Raw genomic sequence first — 22,045 nt, forward strand, 5'->3', positions numbered from 1 at the left:
GCTGTGAGGTGACAGCGCTAACCACTACACCACCGTGCCGCCCGCATTTACAATCACAAATGAAAATTCAAGATTTTGCCACATGCCTTTTTGTGCTAGGACAATTGGTAGTGAAATGTGTGATGTGACTGCTAATAAATCATAGAACACGTAACCATGTCAAACACTTGACTGGTGTCCCTTATTAGCAACACTTTAATCTAGCAAACTGTATATGGCGCTCGCTCATTAAAAAATTCAATCCTAAAGCATTTATGGGTTGTATTGCTGCTTACCTCCTTCTCCAAAGGGGGGTTCAGTGGTTTGGCAGGGCGGAGGTCCCCCTGAGGCTGAATCTGTGCATATTTAGGGCACCCCATTAGTTATGAAACTGGTTATTAGCACTAGTTATTAGCACCAGCATAACGTAATATTTCATCTTGTTTATCACACAAGTCAGTTCAGTTATTAAAATGGAAAAAATGTCACTGTACAAACTGTAAAAGTGTTCTCTTGATAGGCTAATCCAACCACGTTCATATTGTTCATTTACCATTCGCTAATATTTTGAACACACACGTGAGCGATAGCTACCTTTCTTTGGGAAAAACTGAGTGACCAGTTGCCTGCCTCTCCGGTCCCTCTCGGCTTTCAGCTGCCTTTCTTTACGTTTTTGACAGCCACTCTTCATATTTAGCAATCATAGACTGTACGCACTCCACTGCTGGCTGGCTGGCTGCTGCACCGCGACACAGCAGCAAGTAGCGTTGCACTGATCAGCACACAGATTTAACGCATCGCACTTCTACCAGAACTGGACCGTACCATTTCGCAAAAGGGGGAGGGTTAAATGACAATATGTTGAAGAACTCAAGAAATAGACAACCTTGTTCAATTAGCTCATTTTACCAGATGGAATATTGCATTGTTGTTATTTCAAAAGTCTTATTAAAATCATTAAAAGCATATTATCAGCCCCTTAAAGGGCCCCATGGCAGTGCTGGGCCCCTAGAATTGTTCTAACCTTTACCCCCCTGGCGGCACCCATGTCCATAGGCCAAATTTAAACTGATTTATTTCACCTGTTTGTGAGAACACCAAGAAGAATGCATATGCACATGTAGGCTATATCTCTAAAATTGTATGCACTATAGCATGAACTTAAAAAGTAGATATGTGACCTCAACATAGCCTAGGTCAGAATCAACCTTACTAACCATTCCCCACAACTGAATGAATAAAGCAAGATGTGTACAAAAGTGAACACTTTAATGGAAGGTGCAACAAGCTGTTCAACACAGCAATGTGGCCAAACTGTCAGAATGGTATGTTAAACAGAAACAAAAAAGAGACAAGTGATTTGAGAATATACACTCAAACAAAACAGCAGTAAAGGAGGAGAGGGGCGACAGCCCGAGGAAAGCCCCCACAGGAGCGCACAGCATTTGCAACATAGGCTACCCAACTCAGTACAAGAACAAAGCACAGGAACAAAGCTAAGGCGACTGTCAATCCACCCACCCTAAACAAAATTCATTAGCCTACGTATATTTACTTACAGTGTGTGCAGCTGGCTTCGTGCGCATTGTTCTGCACCTCTCGGAGGAAGGGGTAGGTGCCCTGTAAATCTTTGGAAAAGGTACATTTTCTTTTCGGCATAATTGTTGCGGCATTACTGTTGCTAGCTGCTAGACAAAGAACATTCGCGCCAGTTAATGTTTATTTTATTGTTGCATGGCAACACATTCTGTTGTCTGGAATAATGTGGCTAAATAAACACCCATGCCACAGGGCCAGGGGGCAGTAACCAGGAAAGTTTGTGATTCCTGTCAGTTCATCAAAATAGTAAATGCAGACATTTCTCCGCTAATGATTCCCACGCTGCTCAGTCGCAAACCGGGACATATCCGTGTCCCTTCAGACTTTTGTCGGGACTCGGGACACACAACCCCAAATTGGGACTGTCCCGGACATCTGGTCACCCTACTCTAGCCGCTTTATCCTGTTCTACAGGGTCGCAGGCAAGCTGGAGCCTATCCCAGCTGACTACGGGAGAAAGGCGGGGTACACCCTGGACAAGTCGCCAGGTCATCACAGGGCTGACACATAGACACAGACAACCATTCACACTCACATTCACACCTACGGTCAATTTAGAGCCACCAGTTAACCTAACCTGCATGTCTTTGGACTGTGGGGGAAACCGGAGCACCCAGAGGAAACCCACGCGGACACGGGGAGAACATGCAAACTCCACACAGAAAAGCCCTCGCCAGCCACGGGACTCGAACCCGGACCTTCTTGCTGTGAGGCGACAGTGATAACCACTACACCACCGTGCCACCAAGCTAGATCATTATCTCATCTCATTATCTCTAGCCGCTTTATCCTATTCTACAGGGTCGCAGGCAAGCTGGAGCCTATCCCAGCTGACTACGGGCAAAAGGCGGGGTACACCCTGGACAAGTCGCCAGGTCATCACAGGGCTGACACATAGACAACCATTCACACTCACATTCACACCTACGGTCAATTTAGAGCCACTGATTAGCCTAACCTGCATGTCTTTGGACTGTGGGGGAAACAGGAGCACCCGGAGGAAACCCACACAGACACGGGGAGAACATGCAAACTCCACACAGAAAGGCCCTCGCCGGCCGCTGGGCTCGAACCCAGGACTTTCTTGCTGTAAGGCGACAGCGCTAACCACTACACCACCGTGCCGCCTATGAAAATACTCATCTCATCTCATCTCATTATCTCTAGCCGCTTTATCCTTCTACAGGGTCGCAGGCAAGCTGGAGCCTATCCCAGCTGACTACGGGCGAAAGGCAGGGTACACCCTGGACAAGTCGCCAGGTCATCACAGGGCTGACACATAGACACAGACAACCATTCGCACTCACACCTACGGTCAATTTAGAGTCACCAGTTAACCTAACCTGCATGTCTTTGGACTGTGGGGGAAACCGGAGCACCCGGAGGAAACCCACGCGGACACGGGGAGAACATGCAAACTCCACACAGAAAGGCCCTCGCCGGCCCCGGGGCTCGAACCCAGGACCTTCTTGCTGTGAGGCAACAGCGCTAACCACTACACCACCGTGCCGCCCTATGAAAATCTAATCTCATCTCATCTCATCTCATCTCATTATCTCTAGCCGCTTTATCCTGTTCTACAGGGTCGCAGGCAAGCTGGAGCCTATCCCAGCTGACTATGGGCGAAAGGCGGGGTACACCCTGGACAAGTCGCCAGCTCATCACAGGGCTGACACATAGACACAGACAACCATTCACACTCACATTCACACCTACGGTTAATTTAGAGTCACCAGTTAACCTAACCTGCATGTCTTTGGACTGTGGGGGAAACCGGAGCACCCGGAGGAAACCCACACGGACACGGGGAGAACATGCAAACTCCACACAGAAAGGCCCTCGCCGGCCCCGGGGCTCGAACCCAGGACCTTCTTGCTGTGAGGCGACAGCGCTACCCTATGAAAATACTTTTCAGAAAAAAGAAAACATAATGAAGGCTGCTTGGTTTTGCTGCAAAATTAAGAAGCAAGTGTGACAGTCAAAGTGTCCAGAAGAATTGTGGTTGTTTCTGCAAGCTGCTCAGTAAAACCTACAGCTCATTTTATTATAAAACTGCACCCATTGTACCTGAGACTGCCATTTTAAAAAAAGCAAAGGTTCGTCACTCCAAATATTGAATTTGTTTAGTTCATTACTGTTTATTACATGTTCTATTTTTTCCCTTTTATGTCAAAAGACTTAATTTCTTTATTTTTCAAGTCATCCTTACTTTACAGCATTTCTTTTCTTGTGCCAGCTGCTAAAAATACGCTTACATAGTACTGTAAGTATGTATGTATGTATGTATGTATGTCAGTGGTGGACAAAGTACCCAACTTCATTACTTAAGTCAAAGTGCAGATCCTACTGGTCAAATGTTACTCCGATACAAGTGAAAGTTGTCCAGTCAAATTTTTACTTAAGTTCAAGTACTGAAATATTTGCTTTTAAAAATACTTAAGTATTAAAAGTACATTTTCTGTCAATGCATTGTTGTATTATTGCTTACAAAACCTAATGCTGTTACCAAGAACAGAAATGTGAATTCACAAAATGAACACATGCTGTGCCATCATTGTGGTTTAACGTTAAGCTAGCTAGTCAGCGAAGCTCCACCTGACATGCTAACAAACTCTTTTCAAACTCAAAAAAATTTTGGGCAGCTAACGCTACTAGAAAAGAAAGATTTCTACATTTTGTTTATTTGGCAAGATTATACTAAAACATATTTCTGAAAGGGGGCGGCACGGTAGTGTAGTGGTTAGCACTGTCGCCTCACAGCAAGAAGGTCCAGGTTCGAGCCCCGGGGCTGGCGAGGGCCTTTCTGTGTGGAGTTTGCATGTTCTCCCTGTGTCCACGTGGGTTTCCTCCGGGTGCTCCGGTTTCCCCCACAGTCCAAAGACATGCAGGTTAGGTTAACTGGTGACTCTAAATTGACCGTAGGTGTGAATGCGAGTGTGAATGGTTGTCTGTGTCTATGTGTCAGCCCTGTGATGACCTGGCGACTTGTCCAGGGTGTACCCCGCCTTTCGCCCGTAGTCAGCTGGGATAGGCTCCAGCTCGCCTGCGACCCTGTAGAACAGGATAAAGCGGCTAGAGATAATGAGATGAGCTGAGATATTTCTGAAAGGACTTCAGATAAGTTAACGTTATTCATGTTAGTGTAACTTTGTTTTTACATGCTAACTAACAGTTTCCAAGTTAATTAGCTATGTTTAAATGTTAGTCGTGGACAAGGGGATCGCAACTTGGCGGGCAAATCCATAGAAAGTCATTTGACTAACCAGACTGCATAGCTACGTTTGCAACATTATCGCTAGCTCTAAAAGCACAGACAACTTCATTACAAGCTTTCTCTTGGAATAAAACATTTATATACCTCGATATGCTTCTGCAGGTTGGATGGCGAGTTTTTGTAGGCCGTGATGTGGTTCGTTTTTGGCAAACAAAGCAAACATTTAAAACAAAACATATCTTTAATCCTTTCAGAAAACTGAAACATGGGTTCTAGGTAAAGCCATGAGTGCATGCATTCCCCAGAAGAACCGCCTCCTTCCATTCTGCCATCAAGTGACTGTGTTCAAATAATGATGTTGAGAAATAATTGAACTTGATTTTATACAGTCTATGGACGTGGCGTGACCCAGTGATTACTGATAGGCTGTCTCAGTGTCACCTGCGAAAAAATCACCACGTTTTAGAAAAGAAAAGAAAAAAACATCCACTTTCAAATCTGCTTCATAGTAACGAGTAACGAGGACCTTGACAGAAATGTAGTGCACTGTAAAAAAGAATAGTTGAGAATACTTGAAATTTCAAGGCAACAGTCTGCATGAATAATTTTATGTTTTGCCAACGATGTGCCCATGATAATCCAAACTATGATAACACTGTTATCTTTATTAAGAATTCTTAATTAAGTCAATTTTCAATTCCTCATTCTGCCAACATAGATTTCTCTTTTTGCTGAACAGTGGCATTCACAGTAGTACAAAAAGGCAATTGAGGTTATCACAATTTTTGGGGGGGCTTTTTTCACCTTTATTTGGATAGGACAGTGTAGAGACAGGAAATGAGCAGGAGAGAGAGATCAGGAAATGACCTCAGGTTGGAATCAAACCCAGGCCCCTGGATTTATGGTATGGTGCCTTATCCACCTGAGCCACAACAACATGAACTTCAACTGGAGAGAGAACCACATTGCCCAGCCCTTGCATTTGGGAGAGGAAACCACGTGTCTTGGTCATTCAGAGCATGCGCTGAATAAACACCTGTGGCAGTTATGTATTTTCAATTCAGATTATTCACTATTGTATATTTACACATCATTGAGGTGCACCCTATCAGTTTGATGTGGATTTTTCTTGATGTGGATAATTCTAAAAAATAGAATTATGCTTTGTTCAAGTAATTCCATATTCACAATTGAATGGACAAGAAAATATGAATAATTATTAACGAACAGAAAAATCCACATCAAACTGATAGGGTGCACCTCAATGATGTGTAAATATGCAATAGTGAATAATCTGAATTGAAAATACATAATTGCCACAGGTGTTTATTCAGCGCATGCTGTTAATGACCAAGACACGCGGTTTCCTCTCCCAAATGCAAGGGCTGGGCAATGTGGTTCTCTCTCCAGGTGAAGATCATGTTGTTGTGGCTCAGGTGGATAAGACGCCATACCATAAATCCGGGGCCTGGGTTTGATTCCGACCTGAGGTCATTTCCTGATCTCTCTCTCCTGCTCATTTCCTGTCTCTACACTGTCCTATCCAAATAAAGGTGAAAAAAGCCCCCCCAAAAATTGTGATAACCTCAATTGCCTTTTTGTACTACTGTGAATGCCACTGTTCAGCAAAAAGAGAAATCTATGTTGGCAGAATGAGGAATTGAAAATTGACTTAATTAAGAATTCTTAATAAAGATAACAGTGTTATCATAGTTTGGATTATCATGGGCATACATCGTTGGCAAAACATAAAATTCTTAATGCAGACTGTTGCCTTGAAATTTCAAGTATTCTCGACTATTCTTTTTTTACAGTGTGGAGTGAAAAGTACGATATTTGTCTTTCAAATGTAGTAAGTTAAAGTCATAAGTTTTAAAAAAAAATTCAAGTAAAGTATTGATACTCAAAAAGTGTACTTGTAAATGTACTTCATTACTGTCCACCTACGGGTGGCACGGTGATGTAGTGGTTAGCACTGTTGCCTCACAGCAAGAAGGTTCTGGGTTCAAGCCCAGTGGCCGACTGTGGGGAAAACCGGAGGAAACCCACACAGACACGGGGAAAACATGCAAACTCCACACAGAAAGGATCCTTTCTGTGTGGAGTTTGCATGTTCTCCGCATGTCTGTGTGGGTTTCCTCCGGTTTTTCCCACAGTCCAAAGAAGTGCAAGGTACCTAACCCCCAACTGTTCCCCGGGCGCTGTAGCACGCCTGCCCACTGCTCTGGGTGTGTGTGTGTTTTCACTGCTTCAGATGGGTTAAATGCAGAGGACGAATTTCAGTGTGCATGTGGCAAATAAAGGCTACTTCTTTTTCTTCCTCCTTGCCCTGATGACAGACGCCCCCTAGTGTCACCTAAGTGTAATTTTCCTCCCTCCCCTGCCCTGTGGCTCTCCGCTGAGTGTTGGCAGTGTGAGTGTGAGCAGCTGTGGACAGCAGTGGGTGCTGAAACGGGAGTGAGTGTGAGTAATCCTACAGGCTATTCTGCTATTCATGAACCTCTACACTCGAGTAGGGGAGGATCGCGGATCACCTTGCACTCAAGTATTTATGGAGAGTGATATTGGCATTACAAACATCCATAAGTAAGCCGGAGGTCTGCAATTCTATGCGCGGTCACGCTTTTCTCCGTTTGGCCACACCGTATACATGCCATAAATGCCTAGAAAAGCCAGGACTCCTCCAACTCCCAATGTGATGCATCTGTACGACAGGAAAATCACTCGGCTAAGATGGGTAATAAGCAGACGATATTTACTGATGAACAGCTAGACGCCTACCAGGTAAGAGACTTCTCAGTATATTCAGCCCTTCCTACAGACCTCATAGCTTACAGAACTGCTGACAACTGCAAAAATCAGGGAAACCATACACCAAGTTTGCATGCGTTACAGAACGTATATAGGTATTTAATAGAAACATAAACTAATTACAGTGCTCTAGAAGGTGAAAACCCCTCTTATTTGTTAATGCTGTTAGGATATTGCCTCTAGGCTGCTGTACTATACTACTGCAGGATGCTGAGCTGCTTTAAAATGGACACAAAACTTACACCACATGTACCTCTTTTCCAACCTGTGCCCTTACTAAACTGCTATTTTACTTTGGGAATGGAGCATTATCCAGGTCTTGGCAAGGGAATTAAAAAAAAAGAGTGAAAAGCCATTTCAATCTATCAAAAACAAGTACTAGATTAACCTTACTCTGCATAGAAAAATACATATAAATGTTCATCATCAAAACAAGTTGAATGATTTGGAGTTTTTGTCTCTCACCTTTTAATTTAAAATTTCAAACAACTAGGATCAGGAGATGATTACACCCTTTTTCTCAACAGTAAAGCTCGTTTTTAGATTGGAAGACAAAAAAAAAAGTCATGAGGGCTTTCACTGAGCAATTTCTGCAGCACAGAATGCTCCTTTTGGCCAATGCGTAACTCTCACTGCTATTATGTTCATCTGGCATTTCATCTAAAGCATCCAACAAAATGAAATGAGATTAAAGCTTGATGCTTTAGAATGTGGCTTATTCAGGATGCTGCGAACTGGAAATAAGGTTACCTGAACATATGAGTCTATTGTTCACGATGATTGTTGGGGCTGAATAAAAATTTTAACCAGCTAAAAGGTAGCCATTTTTACGTGCTTCAGTCATAGAATAATACCATTACATGTCACCTCATCTTGTGGGTTTTTCGTTCTTTGTAGGTTTTACATATGGGTTTGGCTTGTTTGTTTTGTTTACTTATCCTGTTAATCATAGAATCACCGAGTGGCACCATACTATGCAAATTCAGATGTTCCAAACCACATACTTTTAAATAGGTGGTGTACTTTTGTGACATAGAAAAAGGTTCTTCAGTGGTGCTGTTGATGATTAAACATCATGCTTACTTAAAAAAATAAAACAAAAAAAAACCCCTCTTTATTCTGTTTCAGGGTTCTACAGAGAACCTTATAGTTTTCCCCAGTGCAACATACCAAAGAAACCTTCAGGGCACCAGATATTAAAACTTTTAAGCGTGTATGGGAGTTAACCATTTTACGTGGTAGCATAAAGTTTAGGAAAATTACCATAATTATAGTGACCCATCTAGTTTGTATTCTCCTTGAAGAAATCCAGTTAATAATTAATACAGAGCTAATCTGTGAGGATTGTCTTTCAGCTTGTACTGTCATCCTGGTAACTTCTGCGAATTGATCACCACTGGAATAATAAAGGTTTAAAGTGGACAATCATAACTATCGGGGGAGGAATATAATGATCCATCTGATGTCATACATGAGATGTACATGTGAAAATAGTTGAATAACATCAATGGTTACTGAAAGACATCTCCTATCTGAAGTTCTTAAAAACAAGCATAAATAATAAAACACCCTTTGAAAGTTACTGTCATTTATCTTAACCTACTTTTAAATAAAGCATTGTCTAGAGTCAGAAAAGAACGCTCATATCCTTCATGCTCTGTAATTAACACCAGCTAGTTCTTGGACTAGTAGAGCATGACCGTTTGGCTGAAAGAAAGATTCCTCTGATCAGCGAAGTCATACTCACGTCACCATTAGTCACTCCAGCATTACACAGGTTTTTAGGATACTCTAACATTTTTTGGTCCATATTTAGAAACCAGCTATTCCAATATTTTTATGCATGGGCAATTTTTTTGAGCTAACATATATAACTATTTATACTACAGTGCTGTTGAATTCTCTAATCTAATTAGTCAGAAGGTGTTGATTGATTTTCTGTAACAGCACAGTTAAGTGCAGGTTTATATTAACATACTCATTCTAATATTCTAATATTGTTTCTCTAATTTTTTATATATATATATATATATATATATATATATATATATATATATATATATATATATATATATATATATTAGTTTATTATGCTGCATTTGATTAGCAGTAGTATAGAGGGTTAGGATTTGATAAGTTATTTACTTCTTCCTAATCCTTTCCGAACATTATTATGTTACTGCCTTGTGGCTACGCTATTCTGTTTGTTTATGACGATGTTTTGATTATTACATTTTTTATTATTTTTATTATTATTTTTTTATATCTTCTTTACTGTTCGGAATAAATCAAATGATCACAATCTTCCTATAACAGCATGCCTCATCGTAGTTTATTCCTTCCTTATGTAACATATATAATTATATTACTATATATGTACCTACTGTATGTAAAGGTTTATTCAGATAAAGGTTTTCCAACCCTACAAAGCCCAAGATGGCCAAGAAGCTGTTTTCATTTCTGAGCATGTAATCTTTACTAGATATGCGGACTGTGTTTTGGTAATAATTTACGCATGGGACACCTATCCGGTGTGCTAATAATTCTTGCCTCCATGGCCTTGCCTCACATCATACAGACCCAAGTCCCAATATTCCAGATTAATGAGCAATTAACAATATTTAAAGGCTAATGCCATAAATCTTTAAAGCACTCTCACAAGCAACTCCAGTGATTTCTGGCATGGGTTTTTTAGTATAAGCCAAGTATGCAGGCAAACACGGGGTAAACATCATAAAGAAGAGATAAATCATTAGCTAATAAAACAATCATTACATACTATATTGGCAATATACAGACAATGCTATATTGCACCACAGGGCTGTGAGGCTAAGAGCAATGCTGTGTGTTGTGTTGTTTATGGCGTACAAACAGATACAGCCATACAGCCATGATAGAACTGCTGGGTTTCATGTGACATGGACATGATCGATAGCAGTTCTCAGACACCACATTATCAGATGAGAGAAATGTTCAACCCTGCTGTGTTTAGGGACGACATGCTTAGAGGTAGCGCTGGCCCCAAGTGATCATTTGTGTGTTGTATGCTTAACTATTTAGTGAACATAAATCAGTCAAGGTTGCGTTCAGGACATTTCAGTGCCAAGTCTTGTATCTGTTGAGAGTGTTTCATTTTATAAGATTTGTTTTCCTTCTGTCTTTGCAGGACTGCACATTTTTTACACGCAAAGAAATCCTTCGGTAAGTTACGTGAAATTAAAGAGGGTGTTTCTGGAACAAGTTTGGGATTGGAGATATGTTATGACCAATGTTTATTTATATGTGACTATACATGTATCCCGACTAGCATTTTTTAAATCATATTGCATTACCTTGGGTATTTATGAAATGAACACTAAACCATACAGAGCTCTAGAATGTAGTAAAATGGATAGTTATGTTGCTACTGTCTCCTATTATATATATCTGCATATGTAGTTTAACAATAAATGACTGCAGTTATGGGGTTTTTTTTCTTTGTACAATTTGTGCAATTAATGAAATGTGAGCAGCACAGGACAATTCATTCATTACAAGCAGAGCAATACCTCTGATATTATTGTGTGTGGTGCTAAAAGGAGGTGGTTTTTTTTGTTTTTAAATCAGACACAGCAGCACTATTTTTAAATCACTGTTACCACTTTATTCATCTACCAACCTTATAAACTTAACCTTATAGGGCAGAGTCGGATTGGAAAACCCTTTTTTGTTTGCTTGTTTGTACCACATCATTTGAATTATATCACAGCACTGTGTTAGGGTTTTGCTGGGATTCGAACCTGGTTCGTTGGTGTGATAATCCAGCAAACCCCCACTAGGCCACCAGGGGGATGACTCAAATGCAGAGGCGTGAGGCGGAAGTAGAAAAAGAATCAAAAGGTTTATTTAAACTATATACACTATATACAGGGCAAAACAAAAGACAAAAAAAAAAAACCAAAGAGTATAATCCAAAAGAAAAGCAAAGTGCAAAAATACAAAAGCTAAGAAGATCAAAAAACACAGTACAAAGGAAACTGGAGATAAACATAACAGCACAAAGACTCCGTGACAAGAGGACTGAACTCAGGGGTATAAATAGACAAACTAATTAAGGACACAGGTGAAGATAATTAGGCAATTAACACAAACACAAAACACAGGAACAGTGGCGGCCTCTAGAGGCCAAAATAAACACGACATGAAAAGGAAATAACAGCGGCCTCTAGAGGCCAAAACAGTCCTAGTCCTAACAGGACCCCCCCCTCTAGGAGCGTCTCCTGACGTTCCCAGGGCGATCTGGATGGGCCGAATGGAAGTCCCGACATAGTTCTTTATCAAGGACATCCCGAGCAGGAACCCAGCAGCGCTCCTCAGGACCATAGCCCTCCCAGTCCACCAGATATTGCAACCCGCCGCGGACCCGGCGGGAGTCAAGCAGGCGATTCACAGTGAACACAGTCTGCCCCTGGAAGATGCGGGGGGGTGGGGGGTTCCTAGGGGCAGGGGCATACGTAGACGTCAGTACGGGCCGTAACAGGGAAACATGGAAAGTGGGGTTGATCCTCAGAGTCCGGGGCAACTGGAGCCGGTAGGAGACAGGGTTCACCCTGCGCACCACCTTGAAGGGGCCAATGTAGCGAGGAGCAAGCTTGCGGTTCTCCACCCGCAGTGGAAGGTCCTTAGTGGACAGCCAAACACGCTGCCCAGGGCGGAAAGCGTGTGCAGGTCTTCTATGGCGGTTGGCCTGAGTCTGGTTGGTTCTGGAGGTCTGTATGAGGGTCTTCCTGACCTTGCTCCAGGTCTTGCGACACCGTCTCACATATTGGTTGACCGAGGGCACCCCCGCGTCCTCCTCCTGGTCCGGGAACAGAGGTGGCTGGAACCCGAATTGGCACTGGAATGGCGACAGCTTGGTGGCCGATGACTGCAGGGTGTTGTGGGCGTACTCCGCCCATGGCAGCCAGGTGCTCCACGATGTCGGGTTATCCATAGCCAGGCCTCGCAGGGTGGTTTCCAGGTCCTGGTTGAGCCTCTCCGTCTGACCATTGGACTGTGGGTGAAACCCAGAGGAGAGGCTGGCAGTGGCTCCGATGACCTTGCAGAACCCGTGCCACACTCGGGAGGAGAACTGGGGCCCTCGGTCTGAGACGATGTCCTGTGGAAGACCAAAGACTCGGAAGACATGATTAAACAAAAGTTTCGCAGTTTCAAGAGCAGAGGGGAGTTTGCACAGTGGTATGAAGCGGCAGGCCTTGGAGAATCTGTCAACTAAGACCAAAATGACCGTGTTACCTTGTGACTCAGGGAGACCCGTGATAAAGTCGACTGCTACGTGGGACCAGGGACGCCGGGGAATGGTCAGAGGATGCAGGAGACCCTGGGGACGCTGTCGTGGGTTCTTGGTTCTGGTGCAAACCTCACAGGACAGGACAAATGACCTTACTTCCTTCTCCATGTTAGGCCACCAGAAGCGTCTTTTCAGGAAGTCCAGGGTCCTCCGAGCTCCCGGGTGGGCGGTGAGAGGGGAAGAGTGACCCCACTGGAGAACCTTGGCCCGGGCTTGATGTGGGACGTACAAGAGGCCTGGTGGCCCCGTCCCAGGACCGGGGTCCTGGCGTTGGGCTCGTCGGACAGCCTCCTCAATACCCCAGCGGACAGGGGCCACAATCCGGGACACAGGGATAATAGGCCCGACTTCATTCTCCCTGTTAGTGGCAGAGAACAGTCTGGACAGTGCGTCAGGTTTGGTGTTCTTGGAGCCGGGGCGGTATGAGAGGGTGAAGTCAAACCGACTGAAAAACAGGGCCCACCTAGCCTGTCGAGGGTTCAGTCTCTTGGCTTGCTGGAGGTACTCCAGGTTCTTGTGGTCAGTCCAAACCAGGAATGGATGTTGTGCTCCCTCCAGCCAGTGCCTCCACTCCTCAAGGCCCAGTTTGACCGCTAGCAGTTCTCGATCCCCCACATCGTACCGGGACTCAGCAGGACTCAGGCGGTGGGAGAAGTAAGCGCAGGGGTGCAGCTTTCCTTCCGAACGTTGAGAGAGCACCGCGCCGACACCACTGTCCGAGGCGTCCACCTCCACGATGAATGGTTGGGAGGTGTCCGGGAGAACCAGAATGGGTGCCGTGCAGAAGCGGTCCTTGAGGTCTTTGAACGCCTTTTCTGCCTGAGGAGACCAGCCATAAGATCCACCTGTCCCTTTGGTGAGGTCTGACATGGGTGCTGCCACAGAACTGAAGTTCCTGATGAACTTGCGGTAGAAGTTAGCGAATCCTAAGAACCGCTGAACCTCCTTAACGGACTTGGGAGTAGGCCAATCCCGGACGGCCAGGGTCTTGGCAGGGTCCATTTGGAGTTGGCCTGTCCGTACAATAAATCCCAGAAAGGAGACCTCGGGAACATGAAATTCGCATTTCTGGGCCTTGGCGAACAGATTGTTCTGTAGCAGCCTCTGGAGAACCTGGCGGACATGGTGGCGGTGCTCCTGCACGGTCTTGGAAAAGATAAGGATGTCGTCGAGGTAGACAAAAACGTATAGGTTAATCATGTCCCTTAAGACGTCGTTGATTAGGGCCTGAAAAACAGCTGGTGCGTTGGTGAGTCCGAAGGGCATCACCTGGTATTCGTAGTGCCCAGACGGGGTGTTAAAGGCAGTCTTCCACTCGTCTCCCTGTCGGATACGGATGAGGTGGTATGCGTTCCGTAGGTCCAACTTGGTGAAGACGGTGGCGCCTTGGAGCAGGTCGAAAGCTGTGGACATCAGCGGAAGGGGATATCGGTTGCGCACAGTGATCTTATTCAGGCCCCTGTAATCAATACATGGTCGGAGCCCCCCATCCTTCTTGCCGACAAAGAAGAAGCCGGCTCCAGCAGGTGAAGTGGAGGGTCGAATAAACCCAGAGACCAGGGCATCTTTGAGGTATTCCTCCATGGCCTTGCGTTCTGGCTGAGAGAGTGAAAACAGTCTGCCACGAGGAGGGGTAGTCCCAGGGAGCAAGTCGATGGCACAGTCGTAGGCCCGGTGCGGAGGAAGAACGGCGGCCCTGCTCTTGCTGAATACCTCCTTGAGATCCCAGTACTCTGTGGGAACTTGAGATAACTCGGTGAGATCAGGGGGCTCGGCAGGAGACACAGGAGAGCTAGAGAGCAGACAAGAGGCATGGCATGCAGGGCCCCATTCCACAACCTGGCTTGTTACCCAGTCTATGCGAGGGTTGTGGCGAGTAAGCCAAGGAAGGCCTAGAATAACTGGGAACTCAGGTGAAGGAATCAGGTGCAGGGATATTTCTTCCTTGTGACCTTGAGACTGGAGGAAAACTGGAGAAGTAACTTGGGTGACTCTTCCATCACCTAACGCTTGGCCATCGAGGGCAGACACAGACAGTGGGACTTCAAGAGGTGCAGTCGGAATATTGATGCTTTGGGCGAAGTGAATATCCATAAAGTTCCCAGCCGCCCCTGAGTCTATCAAAGCTTGACAAGAGTGGACAGACTCACCCCAGGAGATGGAGACCGGGATGTAGATTCCTTGGCCAGGGAGTCCGGGAGAGAGGGTAGGCCCCGTCACAACCCTCCCTCGGCTGGACGGGGCGGTCCTTTTCCCAAGAGTTCGGGACATGATGCTCGGAAGTGACCAGGCTTGCCACAGTAGATGCAGCACTTGTCCCTCCTTCTGCGCTCCCTCTCAGATGCGGAGAGGCGAGTACGACCCACTTGCATGGGTTCTGGACAGTCACTGAAGGAGGTAGACGGTCTCCAGGTAGAGGTAGGGAGGCTGGGGGGGCTCAAGGCTTGGTGGCGTTCTCTCATCCTGTTGTCCAGACGAATAGCATGTGAGATGAGGGTTTCGAGGTCACTTGGGCATCCAATAGAGGCCAGACCGTCCTTGATGGGGTCAGACAGACCATGGTGGAAGGCTGACACCAGGGCAGTCTCGTTCCATCCACTTACTGCTGCGAGTGTTCGGAACGAGATGGCGTAATCTGCGACGCTTCCTCCTTGCCGGATGGACATGAGCTTTCGGGCTGCGTCGGTACTGATGTCTGCCTGATCGAAGACCCGAAGCATCTCTTCAGAAAACAGCTGGAAATCAAAGCACTCAGGTCCCTGTCTTTGCCAGATAGCAGTAGCCCAGGCTCGCGCCTTACCAGCTAATAAGGTGATCACAAAGGCAATCTTGCGGCGATCCGTAGTGTAGGTGGTAGGCTGAAGCTCAAAGGTGAGTTGACACTGGGTAAGGAACTCTCGGCACTCACTGTGCTTGCCGTCATACCTCTGTGGTGCAGGAAGGCTGGGTTCGCGAGGTGAAGAAGGCAGCATTGCAGGAGGCACTGGAGCAGGAGTGGGAGCTGGATCAGGAGCAGGAACTGGATCAGGGGCAGGAGATGCAGGCAGAGATGTCAGCTGTGCCAGGGTTTTCCCAATTTGCTGAAGCAGTTCCTCGTGGCGAGCGAGGGCCTCACGTTGGCTGGTGAGCGTACGTCCATGAGCGTCCATGGTCGCTCCGAAGCGTGTCAAAGCTGCCATAATTCCCTGAAGGTTGGCCGGGTAGACAGTTGAAGCAGCCTCTGCTGAGTCGGTCATGACGGAGTCTTTCTGTTAGGGTTTTGCTGGGATTCGAACCTGGTTCGTTGGTGTGATAATCCAGCAAACCCCCACTAGGCCACCAGGGGGATGACTCAAATGCAGAGGCGTGAGGCGGAAGTAGAAAAAGAATCAAAAGGTTTATTTAAACTATATACACTATATACAGGGCAAAACAAAAGACAAAAAAAAAAAACCAAAGAGTATAATCCAAAAGAAAAGCAAAGTGCAAAAATACAAAAGCTAAGAAGATCAAAAAACACAGTACAAAGGAAACTGGAGATAAACATAACAGCACAAAGACTCCGTGACAAGAGGACTGAACTCAGGGGTATAAATAGACAAACTAATTAAGGACACAGGTGAAGATAATTAGGCAATTAACACAAACACAAAACACAGGAACAGTGGCGGCCTCTAGAGGCCAAAATAAACACGACATGAAAAGGAAATAACAGCGGCCTCTAGAGGCCAAAACAGTCCTAGTCCTAACACACTGTTGAATTTCCTATTCTAATAGATCAGAAGGTGTTGATTAATTTTCTATAACAGCACTGCTTGGACAATAGCACTGACTACAAGACAAATCACGGATTTATATAAATTTGCCTGTCCTAATATGTTATCGTTTCTATAGCAACAGCTTACTAAAGGACTTGTATGGCAGAAACTCAAGATAAATTGATTTTAAAAATAGATTCTAAATGTGTAATTTTACATGGCAGAATGATGTAGTGGTTAGCTCTCTGTTAGCTACAGTGGGTAAATGTCACCTCACAGCAAGAAGGTTCTGGGTTCAAACCTTGTGGCCGACAGGGGCCTTTCTGTGTGGAGTTTGCATGTTCTCCCCATGCCTGTGTGGGTTTCCTCTGGGTGCTCTGGTTTCCTCCAACAGTCCAAAGACATGCAGATTAGGTCAACTGGATACTCTAAATTGGCCATAGATGTGAGTGGTTGTAAATCTCTTTGTTAGCCCTATGATAGTTTGATGACTTGCCCAGGGTGTACTCTGCATCTCACTTGAAGTTAGCTGGGCTTGGCTCCAGCTTCCCCCACAACCCTAATGAAATAGATAATTGATGGATGTGTAATTATTGAGATGGCAAAGTTTTCTACAAGAAGTCTATTTAAGGAGTTACTTCGCCTTTTTTTTTGAAGGAGTCTCCAATGCCAGTGCTTTGTGATAATAATCAGAGGTAAAATTGTTTCTTTAAGTTTCCTTACGGTGGTGTAGTGGTTAGTGCTGTCGCCTCACAGCAAGAAGGTCCTGGGTTCGAGCCCCATGGCCGGCGAGGGCCTTTCTGTGCGGAGTTTGCATGTTCTCCCCGTGTCTGTATGGGTTTCCCCCACAGTCCAAAGACATGCAGGTTAGGTTAACTGGTGACTCTAAATTGACTGTGAATGGTTGTCTGTGTCTGTCAGCCCTGTGATGACCTGGTGACTTGTCCAGGGTGTACCCCGCCTTTTGCCCGATAGGCTCCAGCTTGCCTGCAACCCTGTAGAACAGGATAAAGCGGCTAGAGATAACGAGATGAGATGAGATGAGATTTTCCCTGTCAGTAACTGTATACTTAAGTGCACCTACTATTTGGGCTCATTTAGACTGTCTGAAGTGAACTAATACAGGCCTGTATATAGTATATACATACATACTGTACTCTCTGTTAAACAGACTTTTAATTCATATTTTGATCAGGTACACTAATGGTGTTTTTACTTGACAAGAAGACTTACTGGTATAATAAATTAGAACAATATGTCATGTAGTGCTGAGTTGCACTTAATGGATTCTGATCCAAAAACCCACCAGTTGCTATACTTTCCTGAAGACTGCTGCTGTAAAGAACCTGCTCTTACCATTGACATTTGGCTGAATTTGGACCATCCATCCATCCATCCATCCATCCATTATCTGTAGCCACTTATCCTATTCTACAGGGTCGCAGACAAGCTGGAGCCTATCCCAGCTGACTATGGGTGAGAGGGGGGGTACACCCTGGACAAGTCGCCAGGTCATCACAGGGCTGACACATAGACACAGACAACCATTCACACTCACATTCACACTTACGGTCAATTTAGAGCCTAACCTGCATGTCTTTGGACTGTGGGGGAAACCGGAGCACCCGGAGGAAACCCACACAGACGTGGGGAGAACATGCTCCACACAGAAAGGCCCTTAAGGCCCCCACTGGCCACTGGGCTCAAACCCAGGACCTTCTTGCTGTGAGGCGACAGTGCTAACCACTACACCACCGTGCTGCCCCAAATTTGGACCATATGTGTTGTATTATTGCAGTGTCTATGTTGTGGACATTGTCATTTTGATACAATAAGAGTACAATGTTGGCATTCACCTTCGATCGTCAAAAAGGCATCCTCGGTTCCATTTCTACAGGGAAATTGGAATTGGGTTAATCAAAGAGTTATCGAAACCTTCATATTTCCTATACAGAAATGGCAACATTGCTGTCTGCACCACTCACAAAAGTCTCCAGGAGCACTTTTTGTTTTAGACTGGGAATAACTGTGTCCTAGTAAAGGGGAACAGAGAGATTACAACCTAGCCAGCCACAATTTATAACCGTGCTCTGCAAGAGTGTGATTATTTTTTTTCTTTTTTCATGTGTCTCTATCAAAATCTCCCCCTCAGAAGACCTGGCAGCAGGCAGCAAAGCGTGTAATTGGTTGAACCACTAATATGATATTGCCTCAGTTACAAGCCCTGCAAATACACAAACTTTCACCAATATCTCGGCACAGTTCTCTTTGTGTCTCTTTTAGACTATGCTGAGTGTACACAGGGTTTTTGGCCCATGTGCTGTTGAGACATAACCAATTCAGGTGTAACTGGCTTTTATTTTGAGAACTGTCCTAACTCTATAACTAAGAATAACAATAGTCATTTACTCAGTTACTCTGTCAGCCCTGTTGGGGTGTGTGCATCTTGCTATGGTGGTGTAGATGCATTGCATTTAGTTATGGTAGTGTGAATTTTGAGTAGCGTGTGTATTGTTTTAATTTATATTTATGAGATGGAGGTGGGTGGTATAAAGGTAACTGATCTCTACTCATGGATGTTGGGTGGACATATTTTGTTGATTAAAACTATTGAAGCTACTAATGAATGAATTAACTAACTAATTAATTAGAGAGTTTAACAATATTAGACTGGCGGTACAGTGGTGTAGTGGTTAGCACTGTCGCCTCACAGCAAGAAGGTCCGGGTTCGAGCCCTGTGGCCAGCAAGGGCCTTTCTGTGTGGAGTTTGCATGTTCTCCCCGTGTCCGCGTGGGTTTCCTCCGGGTGCTCCGGTTTCCCCCACAGTCCAAAGACATGCAGGTTAGGTTAACTGGTGACTCTAAATTGACCGTGAGTGTGAATGGTTGTCTGTGTCTATATGTCAGCCCTGCGATGACTTGGTGACTTGTCCAGGGTGTACCCCGCCTCTCGCCCATAGTCAGCTGAGATAGGCTCCAGCTTGCCTGCGACCCTGTAGAACAGGATAAGCGGCTACAGATAATGGATGGATGGATGGATGGAACAATATTAGACTAACGTAAATTTGTCATGTTGTGACTATAGAATATGATATATAAAGACAGTTTACAAATTAAAGGGAAAAAAACCATAAAGAGCCTAAGTAAATTGTTAGGGCACCACATGCCACCAGAATAGCTTCAATGTGTATAGAGTCTACAAGTCTCTGGAACTGTCCTGGAGGAACGAACAACATTCTTTCAAAAGTTATTCCCCTAGGTCATATTTTGATGATGGTAGTATAGTACGCTGTGTGACACATCAGTCTAGTATCTCTTGTGTTGAGTTGGGTTGAGATCTAATAACTGTGAAGGCCATAGCATGTCATTTTCATCTTCATCAAACCATTCCGTGAGCCCTAGTGCCCTGTGGATGTTGTACGAGAGCACTCACATCAGGACAGAAACATTTCACTAGAGGATAACGGTGATCAGACAGAATAACTTTGTACTGATTTCCAATGACTCTTCTCTCAACGGACATGTGGAAACAAACCATGGTAGCATGTTTTTCCTTTAATTTGTCACATTGGCCTATTGTCAAGACATCGCAAGTTTGAATCATAGCCTTCTGCAGTCGGGAGCCAAGGGAACAAAACAGGCTGAAATAAAGATGAAGAAAAAACTGTTACAATTTCACTTGAGAGCTCCACAATATGTAGATTTTCTAGGCAGTTTTTTTTAAAGTACTGTCACTTCGACTCAGTTTTTAAAAATATATATACATATGTTCAGCTGACCCTTACACCTGCAGTTCCAGGAATTAACACTTGACAAGGTCTCAAATTTGTCAATATCACAAATCAATAAAAACAATAAAAAGGGTTATTTCTTTCCTTCTTATCTTTTATTTGCAGTCAAAGCCATTCTGGTATACTTGGCTCCAATTATAATCTTTTCTAGAGCAGCACTTTTTTATGTACACAATTTCTGAGAATAAAAACCTTCAAGTGATTTGAGTTATTGATTGATTGTATGTGGATATTGTTAATTTTGCCTTTTTACTGCTCTCTTATTGACTTGACAACATTTTTTTCTGAGTGACTGATCCGGCCATACTTTTACAACATACTTAAAAATAATTTTTTAGTTACAGCCTGGGCGGCACGGTGGTGTAGTGGTTAGCACTGTCGCCTCACAGCAAGAAGGTCCGGGTTCGAGCCCCGTGGCCGGCGAGGGCCTTTCTGTGCGGAGTTTGCATGTTCTCCCCGTGTCCGCGTGGGTTTCCTCCGGGTGCTCCGTTTTCCCCCACAGTCCAAAGACATGCAGGTTAGGTTAACTGGTGACTCTAAATTGACCGTAGGTGTGAATGTGAGTGTGAATGGTTGTCTGTGTCTGTGTGTCAGCCCTGTGATGACCTGGCGACTTGTCCAGGGTGTACCCCGCCTTTCGCCCGTAGTCAGCTGGGATGGGCTCCAGCTTGCCTGCGACCCTGTAGAAGGATAAAGCGGCTAGAGATAATGAGATGAGATGAGTTGCAGCCTCAGAGAGTTATAACCTGTGGTGCTTTCGTCAGTTGTCAACAAACATTATATGACACCATCTGAGACATGTTTTAAAATATTAATCATGTTTTTAGTATTAAGTCTCAACATAATTCACTTCACTATGTGGGTTACATATTCCCATTCCCCCTATGTATCAACTTAGTTGGTTCAGTTGGAGTGTGTGCTGCTAGAAGCTTCGATACTGTAAATATAATACTGAGAAGAGCAGCACTGCTTTCACTGAAACCCTTCACCCCTTGCACTGGTGTTCTCACCTTGGCAGGGATCACTTTGCAAGCCTCGCACCTGACCTGGAACCCAATCTTCTGATTATGGGCCAACATCCAACCACCCCTCTCCACATCCCCCATTCGAGACCTTTAGTCACCTATAAAAATGATAACCTCCAACCTCATTAATTTACAACTGAAAAGGAAAGAAACAACAGTGTGATGCCTGTTTCTGTTTCCGGCTCTTCTAGATGCAGCAAGAAGACATACAACAAATCGCTCCCTGTATTTTCTAATGTAATTGACATATAGCTCTCAGATTTCAGGATGTGCTGTTAATCGGGGCTGTTGAAAGATCAAGTTTCTACTCAAAGAAATTAAAAGCAGATACTGGGGGATGAGGTAGAGTGTAGAGTTACAGTCAAATAAACCAATTACTGAGCTCGAACTGTGGTGCTTTGCCTTGTCTGAGTTACTGTCTGGACATTAACTAAAACGGTCATCTTTTGTCACTTCATGGTGGTTAAATGTCCCTGTTGTAATCATTATTACTCAGTAGGAATTAGGAGTTCAATTATTGTAATCATAGTTACAGATACATACAACATTAAAAAAGGTGTA

General features: G+C 44.6%; 1 protein-coding gene across 1 annotated transcript in view; it reads left to right on the forward strand.

Annotated features, from left to right (window-relative positions):
- The first annotated feature begins 7,525 nt into the window (after positions 1–7,525).
- cib2 (calcium and integrin binding family member 2) overlaps positions 7,526–22,045 on the forward strand; it is a 48,623-nt gene continuing 34,103 nt past the window's right edge. The window contains exons 1-2 of the mRNA XM_060903343.1: positions 7,526–7,576; positions 10,770–10,804. Of these exons, the coding sequence (XP_060759326.1) occupies positions 7,526–7,576; positions 10,770–10,804 (86 nt within the window). The remainder of the gene's footprint in view (positions 7,577–10,769; positions 10,805–22,045) is intronic.

This window comes from Neoarius graeffei, chromosome 2, assembly GCF_027579695.1.
Source record: "Neoarius graeffei isolate fNeoGra1 chromosome 2, fNeoGra1.pri, whole genome shotgun sequence".
Classification (NCBI taxonomy): domain Eukaryota; kingdom Metazoa; phylum Chordata; class Actinopteri; order Siluriformes; family Ariidae; genus Neoarius; species Neoarius graeffei.